The sequence below is a fragment of the Drosophila santomea genome, chromosome 3R (genome assembly GCF_016746245.2).
Source record: "Drosophila santomea strain STO CAGO 1482 chromosome 3R, Prin_Dsan_1.1, whole genome shotgun sequence".
NCBI classification, from domain to species: domain Eukaryota; kingdom Metazoa; phylum Arthropoda; class Insecta; order Diptera; family Drosophilidae; genus Drosophila; species Drosophila santomea.
Window position 1 is genome coordinate 5,005,810 of NC_053019.2, and position 17,962 is coordinate 5,023,771.

At 41.4% G+C, this 17,962-nt stretch overlaps 1 protein-coding gene and 1 long non-coding RNA gene across 9 annotated transcripts; one reads left to right on the forward strand and one right to left on the reverse strand.

The window, feature by feature from the left end:
* The first annotated feature begins 353 nt into the window (after positions 1-353).
* LOC120454399 (oxysterol-binding protein-related protein 8) lies at positions 354-17,922 on the forward strand. Of its 8 annotated transcripts, none has more exons than XM_039639655.2 (11): positions 354-1,062; positions 1,124-1,635; positions 9,126-9,227; positions 12,847-12,896; positions 13,441-13,587; positions 13,653-13,884; positions 14,096-14,332; positions 15,242-15,402; positions 15,457-15,635; positions 15,702-16,895; positions 16,964-17,922. In XM_039639655.2, the coding sequence occupies exons 2-11, from the start codon at positions 1,218-1,220 to the stop codon at positions 17,196-17,198; spliced, it is 2,955 nt and encodes a 984-aa protein (XP_039495589.1). In that variant the 5' UTR covers positions 354-1,062; positions 1,124-1,217; the 3' UTR covers positions 17,199-17,922. The 8 variants fall into 8 exon arrangements, with proteins under 8 accessions (XP_039495589.1, XP_039495587.1, XP_039495588.1 ...); XM_039639653.2 differs by having other exon boundaries at positions 354-698; positions 908-1,635; XM_039639654.2 differs by having other exon boundaries at positions 354-634; positions 908-1,635.
* LOC122756529 lies at positions 12,363-12,825 on the reverse strand. The gene is made up of 2 exons (XR_006356513.1): positions 12,551-12,825; positions 12,363-12,492 (listed from the first exon to the last, which is right to left on the reverse strand). It is a non-coding gene; the product is annotated as an uncharacterized LOC122756529 (long non-coding RNA).
* Positions 17,923-17,962: the final 40 nt, after the last annotated feature.

Here is a 17,962-nt window from a genome sequence, read left to right on the forward strand (position 1 = left end):
TTTGTTTTACGAGTGATTTATATTATACATTTTTATATATATGTACATGTATATATTTTTTTTACCAAACTAAAAATTTAATTCATGATTGCAATGTTTATATAACTATTGTATTGCTAGTCCAGGAATCTAAAATTTGGATAGGTAATTATTAAAATAAAGTTTATTCAGTTCCAAAATTGGTTCACCCTAACGAAAGCTCGTTCACTGCTAAGAGCGAGCACTGTAATGTCAATGTTAAATTTATGGTTAGCAGTTACTTTTCAGCAGCCCTGGCTGAGCCTCGGCCAGGGCTGCAAACATCTAAACAGCTGTAATCCTCCCCAAAAAACGAACGGAACAAAAGGAACAGAAAAAACACGAAAAGCTTGTTTCGCTCTTACACACTTCCAGCGTCTTGGCCGCGTCATGAAAATAATAAATGTCATGCGGGGGGTGGTGACGACGGCAGTGGTGGATGAGCTCATACGAAAGCGAAAAGAAACAAGTTTAGCTTTTTGGAATACGGGCGACCACGATTGCAGCTTCAGTTTCAGTTGAACGCGAAACGCCAGCGACGCCGGACCGCGAGGGAGCGATAGAGGGAGAGAGAGCGAAAGAGAGCCGCGAAAAGAAGAACGAAAATCGAAAAAGTGTATGACAAAACGTGTATGCGAGTGTGTGTGTTGTGTGTGCATGCTTCAATTGTACTAGCCTTGGTATCAGAATAAGTACAATTCTAAGTAGAATCGCCTTTCTTTTGTCACTAATTGGAAACAAAAAATTCAGAAAACAAGCAGATTCGAAGAGCGGGTTACGTGGCCGTCTTTCCGATTGGACAACTGACCTGCTGAGCTGCTTAAAAAAGTTCTAATCGGAGACTTGACTTCTGAAACATTGAATTGCAATTATAATTTAATATTTTCAGGCCAAATCAACAGTAAGAATTCTAAATTATAGTGCAAAACAAATAGAAAACCTAAGAGTGGGTTAAAACTTCCGAGCGGCTAAAACAAAATCAATAATTGGCCCTGCGTCCGGCCCTGTTCGTGTGTGTGCTTTTGTGTGCCAGTGTGAGTGTGGGTAAGTGTGTGCGTGCGTTTTTGTGAGTACGACAATTGGAGCAATGCCTGCTGATTGATAGTAAACCAGAAGAAAGGGGCCTACAAACGTACATATAAAGAAATCAATTAAGCGAAGAATAAGAAAACCTATTTAAGAGCAATAACTGAGTGATCATGCAGCAACCCGCCACGCCCAGCACGCCCGTTAACAACGCTCCCTCGGCCGCCCCCGTTGCAGGCGCCGGCCCGGCTGCCTCTGCTGCCCCGGGGGCCAGCAGCACCCCCATACGCATAAACAGTGCCAAGCAGCACGGTGCGGCAGGGGGAGGGGATACCCTGGTACACCCCGCCACCCCGCACTCGCACTCAATGCCCGGAACGCCGCAACAACAACCACAGTCGAGCAGTGTGCCCACCGGCGGTCACCTGCTGCAGCTGCAGGCGCCCCTGCCCTCCGCGGGGGCTGTGACCCCCTCTGGCCTGTCCATGGGCGCATCGAACCAATCGCTGGGCGTGAGTGTGGGCGCCGCCAGCAGCGTCAGCGGAATCAGCATCACGCCGCCAAATAGCGCCGGACTGCGTCAGTCGACAGGTGAGTGGCACCCCCTTTTAGGCGCCCTCAATCTTTCTGTCACTCTCTGTTGTTGTCGTGTTCTTCTCCCTCTCCCTCTCCCTCTCCCTCCCTCTCTCTCTCTCTCTCTCTCTCTCTCTCTCAATGTCATTCATACACACTTTTCGATTTGATCAATCGCAATCTAATGCAAACGAAGCGATTCGCACAAAAAAGCACACACTTACACAACTGCGGTCAAAAAAATAGCACAAAAGAAGTAACGTATAAAGATTTTATTTTGCTGACTAATCAGACGCAATTCCCCCCCAGTCGTTGATAATGTTAATCTGAAGTGTTAAATTTTTTGCAAAATTATTCGATTTGCTAGTTAGATTGTAAGACATTAAACATTACTCCGCTTCTTTAGCGGAAGAATACAAGTATATTTTGCAATAAGCTTTCTTGCAGTGTCAGTTACGTTCTGGAATTTTACAATCTTAAATTTTAGGTTTTTTGGAATTATAACCTGATTATCACTAAAAACTATTTAATAAAAATTGTATGTTCCTTAAATTTTCTCTTAGCGAACACTTAATAAAGAATCAGATGTAAGCGACGTAATTTGAGAATTTCTCTCCAAATTTATTTTACATAATAAATAACGATTGCTTTAGTTTGGATAAAATAAAAAGGCAAACAATATAGCGAACTAAAGCCGCGGTGAATTAGGGCAGTCGAGTACAGAGTGTAAGACTTTCTTGTCTTATCTAAACTTTTATGAACTCATCCATCAATCACTGATGATAAAAATCGTCAATAAAGTCATTAACCCAAATAGAGATAGAAACTCGATTACTAATAAAAAAAACTTAATAATCTAAAAAATAATGCCCTATACCTAAGAGCTGTTGTTTTGACCGCACTTGTACATACATACTATAGTTACCGATTCAAGCTTTGAATTTTTGTTCCGTATGCTGTGTGTTTTGCTTGTTTTGATTTCGCTGCTGCTCACATTTCAAAATTCCAGCTCATTCATCAGCCGCTTGCCGGCTAATCCGTAATCCGTAATCTGTACCCGTACCTCTATACCCCCCATCCACCCGAATTCCAAGTCATAGATCCCGCGGGCCACGTTATCGCCCAACACTCAGCTTTTGTTCGTCATTTAGCGCGCTTCCGCTCTGCGGGCCCATTCAGTCATCCATGTGAGATTTGGTCGCTGCCTGGTGTTAATTGACTTGCATCCCAGTTGTTGTCTGAGTGGCTCTTTTGTCAAACTCGTTGGGTTGCTAGGCTACTGGTTCCCCGGGTATTTCGGGGTGTGCTTATTGTGACTGTCGCCTGCCATTTGCACCTGTGCAGAAGCCACGGATTCTCGATTTCCGCATGCTTACAGATGATTTTCTAATGGATATAGATCGGTGCAGTCTGTGCTCATCTGCCAGTCGACATTAATTGACGCGTATTATTAATTATTCGCGTAATTGAGTTGATAAGCATTCCTCTTGAATTGAAAGCGCAAGTAACAGTCATTACCCAAAAGCGCAGTAATCGAATAAGAAAGCATTTCATTGGCTTAGTTGCTCAGGCGTTTTCAAAATAATCATGTTATTCCTATTTTTCTAATGACATTACAATCAGTCAATTTACCAACAAAATTGAATATTCCGCTTTCCTTAAAATTTTTAGATCAACACTTGTCCGATAAAAATCATTCAAGTGCAAATTACTTCACTTTTTTAAAGTCTTTATAGGTCGAGGTCCTTTTCGCTTGCCTTCGAAGCAGTTTTATTCTTTTCCCATACATCACATTGGCATCACATTCTGTTGACGATTTTGTATTTATCCGCAATTTTAGGATCTAATTAAAACATGGTTTATTGCCGTTTCTCTTTTTTTGTTTGTATATATGCATGCACATACATAATTCAACAAAAGACCATATGTGACGTTCATCTGCTAGTCTATATACAGTTTTTTATGTTTTTAAATTGATTGAGATGAGGTCATTTTCCAGCTGCTAAGATGAAGACTACTATTAGTTACAAGGATTGCGATATATTATGGCATCATGCTCATCATACTTTTAATTGTTAATTAAGCTAATCGAGAAGTGGAACAGAAACTTAACAGTCGCTCAGTTGCCTGCCATGGGATAGTTAAATTTATCATGTACTCTATTTAAAACGGGTGGAACTCCTAAACCGAACAACAATTAGAAGCAGCTAGCACTTGCTCAAGTTTTTGATTTCATATTTCATGTGCTTTATTGATTAGCATTCGCATTTTGCTTTCTATCGGCCGTTTACGGGAGAAAACTGATAGTTGTGGCTTCGGGCTTGTGGCCAAGGGGGTTACCTGGTAACCAATGCCTCCCTACGGTATTTTGCACACGCACCATTGCACAGTGGTTGCGCCCATAGGCCAAAAATGAAAAAAAAAATGTTTCCAAATATTTACGAAAAGTAACCAGATTGTCTCAAAAATGCTCAAATATGTGTATGGCAAAACCGTTTTGACTTAACTCTAACGGGACATTCTAAAAATATAGTGTAAAGGAAGAACAACTGTTCATTTTTGCAGCACAGCGGAGTTTTAATTGCTTTTCGTCGCAACAAAAGTGAATTTCAAAGTGGTCAAACGTGCGATTGATAGGTCCAATTTTAATTATTTAAAATGAATTTTAAAGTTTCAGGTATTTACTTTAATAAATTCTTATTGTGAAATTCATTGAATTGATCTATCATATTTGGTGAATTTTTGATGGACTATACCTTTTTTGTGTATTATGTGGACGTCATTTTCCTAGTTTAAGTAAACTTTTAGATATATTGCCCCCCGATCCCCCCCGATAACAAAATTGAAGCATACTTTTAGGTGCATTGCACAGTGGTTGCGCCTATATGGGGAGAGCGGCCAAAAATACTTCTAGCAGACATATCGTTATGAAATTTATAAATTTATGAAAAATAAGAATTGGAAAACATCTAAAAAATGGGCGTGGTCGTTAGTTTTACGCCCACCAAAAAGCTAAAACCAAAAAATACACCTAAAAGTATGCTTCAATTTTGTTAATATGAAAGATTATAATTGTAAATGTTTTTTATAAAGAAAAAATCCAACAAAAGGATAATATATATATCAAGCAATACAAAAATACTTAGAGATACTAAGGAACATCGATTTCGCATTTAGATATAAAGCAAAGGTTTTAATAAAGACGTATATAATAATGTTACAATAACAAACAGAAAACAGATTTTTTTTAAATTGATTTGTGCTTAGGTGGCAATTTTCGCTGTCCCGTTACTAAAGGATCTTAAGTTATTAATAGACGGTAAAATAAATCGGTGTTTGTTGTCGAAATTTTTTTGTATCGATTCAGCAGCTTCCTCTGACAACTCGCCGATCGATATGAGAGCATTTTCAATTATTGCAGGCCCGTGTATATTCTTTTGTGTAAGATAACTCAGCCATCTGAAAAGTTCTGCAGCTGAAATTTTTTTAAACATTATCTATAAACATTGACCAATATTTTAAAATTAATTTCATCGTGCTATCAGGGTCCCATCACTTTTGAAAATCTATGTGAAAAATGAGTTCACTTAACATTTAATACTTAAAAAGACACAGGTTTCACAATCACTTAATAAACTAAAACAACACGTCAGAAACTCTAAAACTGCAAAAAGTTACAGTAAATACCTTTATTTGTAATATTAAATGATTCCATTTTAAAAACACTTTATTTTTAACGCGTAACATAGGACAAGCAGCAAAATACGACGAAAACTTTACCTTGAAGACTGCAAGACAGCTTGAGTTTATTAATGTTTACACGTATGTTTGCAAATATTTGCAGCTAGACTTACGATTTTTATTTCCTTAAAACACTGACAATTGCAGTGATAGCACTCATTAAGGGGGGATCGGGGGGCAATATATCTAAAAGTTTACTTAAACTAGGAAAATGACGTCCACAAAAAAGGTATAATTCATCAAAAATTCACCAAATATGATAGATCAATTCAATGAATTTCACAATAAGAATTTATTAAAGTAAATACCTGAAACTTTAAAATTCATTTTAAATAATTAAAATTGGACCTATCAATCGCACGTTTGACCACTTTGAAATTCACTTTTGTTGCGACGAAAAGCAATTAAAACTCCGCTGTGCTGCAAAAATGAACAGTTGTTCTCCCTTTACACTATATTTTTAGAATGTCCCGTTAGAGTTAAGTCAAAACGGTTTTGACATACACATATTTGGGCATTTTTGAGACAATCTGGTTACTTTTCGTAATTATTTGGAAACATTTTTTTTTCATTTTTGGCCTATGGGCGCAACCACTGTGCATTGGCTTGGATGTCACTGTCGTTTTGTTGCTGTTTTATATGGCTTGCTTTATGGCGTGCAACTGTCATTAATTTTTTATATGCATGCTGTATTTCTTTATTGCCCAGATATATATCCATAACTAAAAACTAACTCCATACAAATATGACTGGGTTTTAATAAGGGTGGACCTTAACAGGTTAGAGGTGTGCACACTCAAGGTTAATTTCATGAAGTTTATTATTTGCGAAACTATCATGTATTATTATTACAAAATATATCCTCACATATTTGAAGGATTTTTTACTTTATGACTCGCAAAATTGTTATTGTACAAATTTAAGCGATAAGAAAACTTTGTCACCCGTTAAAAATAGTTTTTATTGAGCACCATAGATTAAAAGTTCCGCAAGGTCCACTATACTGCACCCTATACCGTATATATTCGCAATTGGCACTCACACTCACATTCTTATTCACTTTTCATCCGAATGCGGCTTTATAATTACCATTGTTGCCGCCTCCCTTTTGGCTGTTTATTTTTGCGGCCCCGGGCTGGTGGAACAGTCGGTGCGAACAAACAGTACCCGCATGGAAATCTATGCGGAAAACTGTATGTCATAAATGTTCGGAATAGCATACACCTGTCAAACGTGTAAATATACGCGCCACCCACAGCCCCCTTCAAATGTCCCACTTGCGGTATCTGCGCCCCAAAGGTGCAAAAATGGGAAATTGCGTACAAAATAAATAGAAGAAAATCGATGCATGACTGCATTTTGTGGGATGTCTTTACTTATGGGCCAGTCAGGGCTTGACCGAATTGAATACATTGTTAATGTGGAGCAAGCAACATGCCATTTCACAAGATTTTTTAGAGTTCATGTTGCTATGTTAAACAAATCTGATAAATGAATGATATAAAGATTTAATGTCAGTAAAAGCCTAAAACTATGCAACGATCTTTCTAAGAAAGTAGGACAGCTTTAATCTTAAATGCTAATTAACTTATTGTATTGAATAACTGGTTTACTTTTAAAGTTTGTGGGTCCTAAAAGTTCGAAACGAGGTAAAAGTGTTCTTAAGAGAATGCATTCTTCGGCTACATTTTCATAGTTTTAAAAGTGGGCCTTCGTGAAGGACGAAAATGATAAAAGCAGGGTCAGTTGGTGTATTCCACCCCCCTTTTTTGACTCAACCCCCAGAGCCGCGTTCTATTTTTGTTTTTGCTGAAAATTGCTGCCCTCTCCAAAAGGTCAAAAGCGAGATACGGATTACAGAACAGAGATGCAGCTTACACAGAAAATAATTACTAGCGAAATGAATGCAATGTTATGGTACTAGTACTGCATGTACGGATTCGTCGCTTTAATAAAACTAAATATATAAAAAAAAAAGAAAAATGAAACACTAATATATTTTTCTATACGAAAGGAGAAATTGAAAAGCATATTATTTTAAGTGCTAATTGTAAATTGGCTGTTAAATGTGGTTATAAATCGTACAAAATGTGAACTATAAGTTTGTAATATTTCGGTCGGATAATGCTATTTACATCTGCATTTGCATATTAAAAGGGTCACATGAGTGTGAAGGTGTGTCTGTGCTGCGATGAATACTTTATAGCATGCTTTTGAGCAAATTACCGTCCGATAAATAAAACATTAGATGGACGCAATGAGTAGATGGCTAAGTGTTTTTTCTTGTGCAGGCCCCCATTGATCCCTCTCACTTCTTAAGTGAAGTTTCTAGTTAAAGTCTCTATACGTATTGACCATAAAGTATAGTGACAGACCGACCATACACACACGCTCACACTAAAAGCCAACTAAATTGTAATTGGATTACGTAAAAAAGTAGCAACGAAATATATTTTGTGGCGGGGTCAAAGAGAATGGGGGTCATTTGGAGCGGCACAATTTTAGCGGCAAAAATGACGTCATTTCGGGCAAAACACAGTGGGCAACTTAAAACTGCATTCTTTGTATGGTGCAGTGTCTTGCACTAGCTAGAATCCTTCGGACGAGAATTTACGGAACAGCCACACTGAAAAAAATGTATTTAGTTGCAGCAGAAAAAGTTTCGCTGTGACTCAAACATTATCAATCACTTTAGTGTAGCTCTATGGTTTGAATTCCTCAGACTTAGTGATTTATATTTTTTTGTTTTGTAAATTGATTCATAAAATAATCGTAATTGTTGTGGATTATTACTATTTTCCTAATTAAACCGTTCTCGTTAAGTAGATATACATGCTATTTACCTTAATTCTCAGCGTGCGGGGTTAATATGTGGTAAACGACTTTGGCGTTGAACCCTGAACTATTAGAAACAACGAAGGCGTGTTCTAATTCCGTAAATTGATTGCCTGCAAGGCGTTGGCGCTTTATTTTAAATCAATCAGGGCACTGTATTGTCTCGGCCATCCTATCCCAACCCACGCCATCCACATCTGCATCGCCATCGCAATCTTAATTACCGCCAGCCAGGCAGGCGCCTCCTTGGCGCTTCAGCTCCAGCTGCGTGCTGAGCTCCCATGTCCGATAGCAGACAATTGATGAGCGGCCATAATTAAGGCCGTAATGGTAATGGATGGGCTGGGGGGCCATGTCTTGAGTTTTCCTTACGCCTGATTGGATCAAGGGGGCTCAGGCTAAGTCCTGTCAAGGATTGAGCGTGCTAGACTGTGTTGAACTGAACTAGAGCCAAAATCGAGGTCAAAATGGAAGGAATGATAACTTTGATTTAAAGCAAGCTTATCCCTTATCTGGCTTTTTGATCTCCTAAATACCCAGAATTACCAACGTATTATTCAGAATTAGGCATTCACTTTAGGCATAATAATACCTGATTTTCGTTGGGAAACTACGATGTATGTATGTATGTATGTATGTATGTACGTATGTATGTATGTATTTGTCTTTCTGTCACACTCTGATTCTTCAATGATTTTGTGTTTTAAGTTTGTTGTCCTGATGTCATTCTGTGTGTTTCGTGTTCCAAAGTTTTCCGTCTTCAGTTGTACAATTAGCCGTTGTCTATGTGTCGTGCGTAAACGTAAAACTGTCTGTACCAGTGACCTAAGATCTTTAAGCGCTAACCTATAATATATATCTATATCAATATACATATTGCTCGCTTTCTTTTTCTCCCCGTATGTATGTGTGTGCTGCAAACTGCTCCTCAGTATTCGATTTCAAATTCAAACGGCGACCTTCGCTAAAAGTGCTCATGACCAAACTTCCGTCCACGGACAGTTTGAGTAACAGTCCGGCGCCATCATCGCCAGGTGAAGTTCCAAACAAAATTAAATTTCCAGCACAGTTTAAAAAGTAGACCGATACTTATCATTTTAATCCGTCATCATCAATTTTTAGTTTCTTTTATAATTTAGTTTTCTTTTTCACTTGCATCCATCGCTTTAATTTGAAAATAATCAACTGATTACCGCTTAACTGGGCGCGAGGTTTTTGATCTTTGCCATCAAGACTGGGGCCCATCTCTTCGATTTTGGTTTCATATTTAGCTCTGCCTTTTCAAACTTCTATTCGCATGTTAGTAATTATATTCACGAACTGCGTCGCACACAAAAATGAAAATTATTGATCATCGCATCTGATCAACTATTGGGTTATTCAACATCCGCCGCATTCTAGCTTCCATCATTAGGAATAAAAAGTATTTTAACTTTGCCGATCGGCACGATTCTAAGACCCATTGAGTTTTGCACTTTAAGTTCTTTCTATGTTTTAGTTCCACCATCAGCACGTCCGTAATACTCATGGCTATCACCTGATCCCGCATACCAGTAGAACCTGGCTAAAGGCGACTTCTATGCATTTTCTTATGGCAGACTCGTCACGAGTACCCCACCCAAGAAAACCCCTTGCCAACCTGCGTTGTGTTCCGATTTTGGTGTGACGTATGTCGGCTTTTATTTTTGTTTAGAGCTTTTGTTGCGCTTTTGTGCTATTGTTTTTGGCGCATTATTATCAAACATTTTGCGATTGTACGGCGCGAGAGTATGATTAATAATGCTTAGAGTGCCCCGCCACTCAACTTCTGCTTGATGTGGATAAATGCTTTCACGGCAATCATATCTTATCACCCCAAAGTTATAACATTCATAACAGTTTTACAACCTGAAAGTTTTGCTCTGTGATAGGAACTAAATGGGCCATATACATGGAAAAACCCTAATCGGTTTACTAATAATTAAATGGCCAAGGATTGCTCCAAAAGGTTTTTAGAAAATCGATAGTGTCATCCATGTTGTGCCTGATCTTTTGGACCCGAGATATGACGAATCGTTTCCCTCCCGGCAAACTTTTTCACCTTATCTATAGTATGGAGCTCCTCATGGCTGATAAGATCCACAGACATGTTTTGATTTCAGTGATGAGTAATAGTCAATACCTAGATATCAACTCTGCACACCTGGCCGTATTGGTGATCCTTTTCTTTTTATACCCGTTACTCGTAGAGTAAAAGGGTATACTAGATTCGTTGAAAAGTATGTAACAGGCAGAAGGAAGCGTTTCCGACCATATAAAGTATATATATTTTTGATCAGGATCAATAGCCGAGTCGATCTGGCCATGTCCGTCTGTCCGTCCGTCTGTCCGTCCGTATGAACGTCGAGATCTCAGGAACTACAAAAGCTTGAGATTAAGTTGAGATTAAGCATACAGACTCCAGAGACATAGAAGCAGCGCAAGTTTGTCGATTCATGTTGCCACGCCCACTCTAACGCCCACAAACCGCCCAAAGCTGCTACGCCCACACTTTTAAAAAATGTTTTGATATTTTTTCATTTTTATATTGGTCTTGTAAATTTCTATCGATTTGCCAAAAAACTTTCTGCCATGCCCACTATAACGCCTACAAACCGCCAAAAATTGTGTTTAAGACTCTCCTTCTCCCTTCCACTAGCTGAGTAACGGGTATCAGATAGTCGAGGAACTCGACTATAGCGTTCTCTCTTGTTTCTAACTGTGGTCGGCCTAAAATAACATGCTCTTCTTATCGAGGCTTATCTGAGTGACATAAGTATGATATATTTTGCAGGTGTTCCTTTGGGCTTTGCCATTTTTCAATAGAACTTGTCAATAGAACCTTGTCAAGCAGTAAGAAACAGAAAATAAATACTAAGTCTTAGGAATTATTATCTTTACTAGTCCCGTAAATGTTTTAAAACTTTCTGCAATTTTGTATGCGCTGGAGATGGCTAAATTTTGGCCAAGGTTTGCGTTTTTGTATATTTATTGTGTATATGATGTTAAACGGATTCAAATATCATTTATAAGATTTGATGATACGCTTTAGTTTTGCATATCTCGATTTAAATGAGTCACAAGCAACGAGCATTATTTGATTACTACTCGTTGGTTTCTATTATATTACAAAATCTAAATCAAATCACAAATCAAAATAAAATAATATGGAAGCTTCGCATTGGGATAGGTTAAGATGATCTTATCGCGAGGAAGCACAAATAATCCGCCTTATAGGGGGTCTAGCACTTTCAAGCATCTTGATGGTGAGATCATATAGCAGTTAGACTTGCTAATAGCCCCATATACATGTGTCGTCGGCTTCGGCAGCGTTTGCCTCTCTCTCGTGTGGATATATATGATTTGGAGAGAGCGCAGTCGGCGTTGATATCGTTATCTGGGCAGAAAAACCACACAGTGTACATATATGTATATATCTACGCATGAATGTGGAAGCGGCGACAGCGATGATCCTCTCATTTGAGGTATTTTGGCTTCGCAAACATCCTCTATATCTTTCTGTTTTGTCAAAAATATATGACGAAAGCCAGATAATTGCTGAGTGGGGTCGTAGTGGGCTGGTGGGCCTCTACCTCTGCCGTTGCGCTGCGCTGCCCTGGCACTTTTGTCATTTGCCGCTGGTGCTTTCGTTGTATTAGTGCTTTGTGTGCGCGCGTTTCGAGCGGCAGACTCAATATATCTCAATCAGTCGACGAGCGGCCAGCGGACGAGCGGCAGGCAGAAAGTTAAACAAAAAAAAATATACAAAATATAAATAAAAAAATAAAGCAAGCAGAGGTCGGCGTCTCTGAATCGGTTCTCGCATCACGCATACGCCATGTAGTGCCGACCTGTGAAACGTGAACGTGAATGAGCGAAACACAACAAAATATGCAAAAATAAATAGAAACACCATTTGGAAATACTGTTTGGAACGGTGTCGCCTGGTCATGAATCTCCTACAAAGCAAGTGACAATATTTAAGCCAACTGTTCGAACGAAGGGAATTATAATTAATTCTTTGAGTTTTTCTCGATCATGTGTGGTTTTGCATACTAAGAGACTGGCTCTTTTCGGAGGCCTTTATTTATAGCTGAGCAATAAAAATAATTAATAAGAATGCGAAAGACGCGAGGGCAGCGGTCGTTTGGCGATGATTAAAGTGCAAGTGCGAGATACTTGACAATGCCAGAGAGTTCTCGAGACCCCAAGACCTCAAACACTGAGAGCATCTTTTCCCCGTTGAGGTTGTACCGAGTGTGTGCGCGGCTCTGTATCTTGCTAAATAAAATAAAACATATTTGTAAAAAAATAAACCGCTGCCCCTTGGGTATCGCACCTTGAGACGTTGTGCGCGGTTTTCCTCTCTGGTTTTAGTTCATTATGCTTCGTACTTTTCGCGCTTTTCTTCATTGTTGTGCCTCGTTTTGTTTGGTCTCGTTTTTGGCTTGGTAGATAGGCGATGAGAAAGTTTCCAAAAAAATATAAACCTACTACTTCATTGCTAGATCGATTAGATACTTCTCGGAATTCAGAATTCAAATCATCATGTTTGCTACGAGCGTCGTACACACACAACTCCAATGATACTTGGATCCTAACCAGAAAACAAAACTATGATCTTTCGTATTACAGGAATCGCCAATTGGGCCTCTGACAATCGGGATGGCAATCTGGCAGATAAGGCAAGTAAAATACAACATCATAGTATGTAATATCCGCACGAATCTATATAACTTTAATTTGGAGTCGTTAAATCGTATCGTCTGTGCACGAAATCTGGGTTATATATGGGGAGGGCACAGAGATAAGAGTTGCTACGCTTCTTTGTTGTCTAATTTAGTTATAATCGATTGGCTGGCGGTCTGATAAATAGTAAGAAATATACATATGCCCGGGTTCCGCAACATGCCACGTGTTACATTCTGGCATAAAGGTGACAAATTTTTTACTTTTATCCGGTAGCTAAGCAAATTATAAATGCTAATTAGATTAACAATGCGTTTCGGATTTCACCTTAGAAAATTTAAAGCTTAATGGGCAATTGTAGCCGAACTTTTGACGTAAGCGCATGCTAAATTTGACCGAAAAGCGAACGTTATTATTACGAAAGAAGACAATGCATTTGAAGTATTTAAATATATTTCACTGCTGCAGAACGACAAAGGTTTCTAGCTAGCATTCTTATTAATATTTCAGTTTAATGTAATACACTTCTCTATTCACCAGTCAGCTGTTGATGCCGCCAAACTTAACAGGAAAGAATCCTACAAGGCGCAGAGGAAGAACTACCGGCGGGAGAAGAAGCGAGTGGCCAGTGAGCTGATGAACTCCCTGCAAGATCCTGCGGTTATAGTGCTGGCAGACTGGCTAAAGGTAAGCCTACAAAATAGATGTTAACCCATTCGCAGTTTAGTATTATAATATTAAATATTACCTAGGTTCGTGGCACTCTCAAGTCGTGGACAAAACTGTGGTGCGTTCTGAAGCCTGGTCTACTGCTAATTTACAAGAGCCAAAAGACCAAGAGCAGCCACTGGGTGGGGACGGTGATGCTCACCTCCTGCCAGGTGATCGAGCGCCCGAGCAAGAAGGATGGCTTCTGCTTCAAGCTCTTCCATCCCCTGGAGCAATCCATTTGGGCGCCGCGAGGTCCCGACAAGGAAACTATTGGTAAGAGGATGTTTTATTCTTTTTAAGGTTCACCAGTTGCACGGGACAACTACAAACTGGTTTTCAGAGTATTCAGACTTTGTTTAAAATTTTTAGAAATATAAAAGCTTAATAAAGTAGTTGTCACATTAAAACTGATATAATTTTGTGATATTAAAAATGCTGAAACCGTATATCTTTAAGGCTATTACTAACTATGTGTTTCTTTAAGGTGCCGTTGTCCAGCCGTTGCCAACCGCTTACCTGATCTTTCGAGCTCCCAGTCAGGCGGCCGGCAAATGCTGGATGGATGCCCTGGAGCTGTCCCTGAGATGTTCGGCCCTCCTGTTGCGGTCCAATAGCAGTACGGGAACTGCTCCAACTTCCAGCTACATGGGCGAACCCCTGCCCGTCTCCCATGAGACGCAGTGGTCGGAGGCGGACTACGAGAAGCACTTCAACGATCACGGTAAGTGGGCGCAGTTCCTGGCACTGCCATCGGCCGAGCTGGACACTTCGCGATCCGACACCAGCCTGTCCGCCCCGCGGACACCCACTCCACTGCTGCAGCAGCTCTACAGCAGTGCCGTTAGCAACTGGGAGCGCACCAAGCGTCTGCCGCGTTTCGGACATCAATCGGAGCAGCGAAAGACCTCGTACAGCGATGCCTCCAGTGCAGAGCAGGGCATGGGTGGCGGATTGAGCATGCTTCAGCGCAAGCGGCGCCACTTGAGCCCCATGAGCAAGTCCATTTCCCTGGGTGCTACTTTGTGCAACAGCAGCTCCAGCGAGGATGACGACGAGGGCTATAACCACAGCCAGACTGGCTTGCGTCCAGTGAGCGCTCCGCCCGATTGTCTAATAATGCCGCGCTTTCGTCTGAACGTGAAGGGTGAAAACGCCCCCTCTTTGTTGTTGTTTAATTTAGATGTTCATCATTGGGGGAAGCATATTAGAAGAATATTTAAATTCCTATTGTTTTTCGTTGTTGAAATACCCATACTGATCTATGTTTTACACTTACATTTTTTATAGACAACTTTTACTTCCAATTTGTTTCCCCCAAAGCTAGCTAGTTATCATCAGAGATTATACACACATAGTAGCAGTGGAATTATTGGTTCAAAATTCGAGTTTTGTATAATCACCGCCTGGTATTGGGACCCAATTTCCCAAAATTTTTCTTCGATTTGATCTATGGTTACATATGGTTAATCCTAGCGCTAAATACCCTTTACAGTATTCTGCTTTTGTGCCCGTGCGACAGGTGGGAAATGATCCCCCGATTTTCGCCAGATTCAGGCTGCTAGAGAAATGTCCGTGATTTCTTTTGCTCTGTTCCTACAATCCCATCTCACCTGCTTGAATGTATTTCCAGATTTGGACGCAGACAGCCAGAATGAAGCACCCAATGCCGTCATGTCTGGTCTGGAGTCGGAATCCGAATCGGATCCGGCAGAGCCGGCGCAGGAGGATGCCGTCGAGCAGCAATGTGTGGAGACCTCGTATGTGCCCTTCACTGAGGAGGAGTTTGGCGAGGTAAGCTAGCAAGTTCTTTTAATTAATCCATCTTTTAATAATAATTATTTTCAGCAAGGGGAGCAGGTAGAGGAGTTGGCAGAGGAGAACAAGAGCCTAATTTGGTGCATTGTCAAGCAGGTGCGACCGGGGATGGATTTGAGCAAGGTAGTACTACCCACATTTATCCTGGAGCCCCGCTCATTCCTGGACAAGTTATCCGACTCGTATTACCATGCGGACTTGCTCTCTAAGTGCGTTTACCTAGTTTACTCATAACATCAACGATATATCAGCTACTAATCTTTTTTTGATCGCAGGGCCGTTCAGGAGGATGACGCGTTCACACGCATGAAACTAGTAGTGCAATGGTACCTGTCAAGCTTTTACAAGAAACCCAAGGGCCTAAAGAAGCCCTACAATCCGATTCTGGGCGAGAGGTTCCGGTGCTATTGGCAGCATCCCAGTGGCAGCCGAACCTTTTACATTGCCGAGCAGGTGTCGCACCATCCGCCTGTGTCGGCATTCTACGTGACGAACCGCGAGGACGGCTTCAGCATCACCTGCTCCATCCTGGCGAAATCGAAGTTCTACGGCAACAGCACTTCGGCGGTGCTTGAGGGCGCTGCCACAATGACGTTGCTGCCGCGCGGTGAGTGTTACACGGCCACAACGCCGTACGCCCACTGCAAGGGCATCCTGATGGGCACGCTCTCCATGGAGCTGGGTGGCAAGATCAACATCGAGTGTGAGAACACCGGTTACAGGACGGAGCTGGAATTCAAGCTGAAGCCGTTCCTCGGAGGAGCGGACGCCACCAATGTGGTTGTCGGCAAGATCAAGCTGGGCAAGGAGACGCTGGCCACCATCAATGGTCACTGGGACAAAGAGTGTCGAGTGAAGGACTCCAAGACGGGAGAGGAAACGGTATTGTTCAAGGTGGATGCAGAGACCCGCTCCAAGCGTCTCACCCGGTACATGGTGCCACTTGAGTTACAAGAGAACAACGAATCACAGCGCCTGTGGCAACGCGTCTCCGAAGCGATTGCCCGTGAGGATCAGGTTGCCGCCACGGAGGAGAAGACCGTGCTGGAGGAGCGCCAGCGAGCGGATGCCAAGGAACGGGTCAGCACTGACTCTATCCATATGCCCGACCTTTTCGAGCTGGACAGCTACGGTCAATGGCTTTACAAGTACGCCGATTTGCGACCCTGGGACTCGCGCAACGATGTCCGCCAGTACGAGTGCCAGTTCAAGGTGCTGACCCAGACGCGTCACAAGTCCGTGCCCATTGTCCATGGGGCTGATATGATCCACCCCCTGCGTAGCTCCATTGAGACATTATCCCGCACCCAAAGACAATCGCCAGCCGGACAGCCCTTACAGCCGGGCGGCTCCGTGGTGCCCAAGGCCAAGAATAAGAGCTTGGTGCTGGCGCCGCGCGACACCAACTCGGACTCCAGTCAGTCGCCGCAGGGAGCGGTTAAGCGGAGTTCCTCCAGCGCCATTAAGCAGTGAGTAGATTGTTAAACCGAATCCGTTGAGAGAAATTTTATTTTTAATTGTCGTTTTCTTCTTTCAGACTAGCCTTGGCCGTGGACCAGGTGAACCGAGTGCTGGAGCTGCACACCCGACAGCTGAACGAGATCAGCCAGCGCCTGGAGCGCATGCAGTATTCGCCCCCGCCTAGTAACATGAGTCCGCTTTCTCTTCATTTGTTGGGCGGCGGCGTTTCGCAGTCGACGGTGATCAAGTCGCTAGTCTACGCTCTGATCGGGCTGACTTTCAGCCTGATCCTGCGCTGGCTGTTTAAGTAGATTGGCGAAGTCGTTGTTGGTGTCATTTCGTTTAGGATTAAGAAAAGTTTTGGTCAACCTATAGATCCCATATATATATATATATATATATATATATACATACACACCCTAGAGTACAGACAACGTATATACTTTGTTGAATTGTACATTTGGTCCTACTCAAATGCCTTCGCACGCTGCCAGAGAAATATCCCCGACCGAGGCGCGTGGCCAGAACATTCGTTGTGAGAAACTATGCATAGGATTAAGTGTTTGCCGTATGTAAGTCCCAGCAATCCAACCCACAGGCAAAGTCCATGTGCAAATATCTTCCCCTCGAACCCTGGAAATTCTTTTCTCAAGATAAAACGTCTGGGTAGGTGTAGGTTAGGATGTCGAAGATATACATTAATATCAAAATATACACATACGTACGAGTAGATGCACCAGATTTCGTAAAAATTCCAATTAAAACGATGCTACTATAAAGCTAGTTCGCTTTTCCTTTCCTTCGATAGACAGTTAATATTAAATCACACGATTTAGGGTATACGATAAACGAACAATGCTCGAGAGGCTCCCTGCCCCATTAAGCACGACTTATACACAGTGCAACAAACCTTAGAGATTTAATGCGAAAAGTGGTTATAGTAATTACTTTTAGTGTCTCTTATACACGAACTGTTTTTCCTCTTCCCAATACCTGCATACTTAAAATTTAATAAATTCCCTATTTCAAATTGAATCAAATGTTTTTTCTTCTGGGCATAGTGGAAAATTAAAGT

Coding starts and splice junctions, on each gene's coding strand:
- LOC120454399 (XM_039639652.2), top strand. CDS start 1,218: ATGCAGCAACCCGCCACGCCCAGCACGCCCGTTAACAACGCTCCCTCG. Junction 12,897..13,440: donor ATGGCAATCTGGCAGATAAG/GCAAGTAAAATA, acceptor TCTATTCACCAG/TCAGCTGTTGATGCCGCCAA. Junction 14,333..15,241: donor GAAGCACTTCAACGATCACG/GTAAGTGGGCGC, acceptor ATGTATTTCCAG/ATTTGGACGCAGACAGCCAG.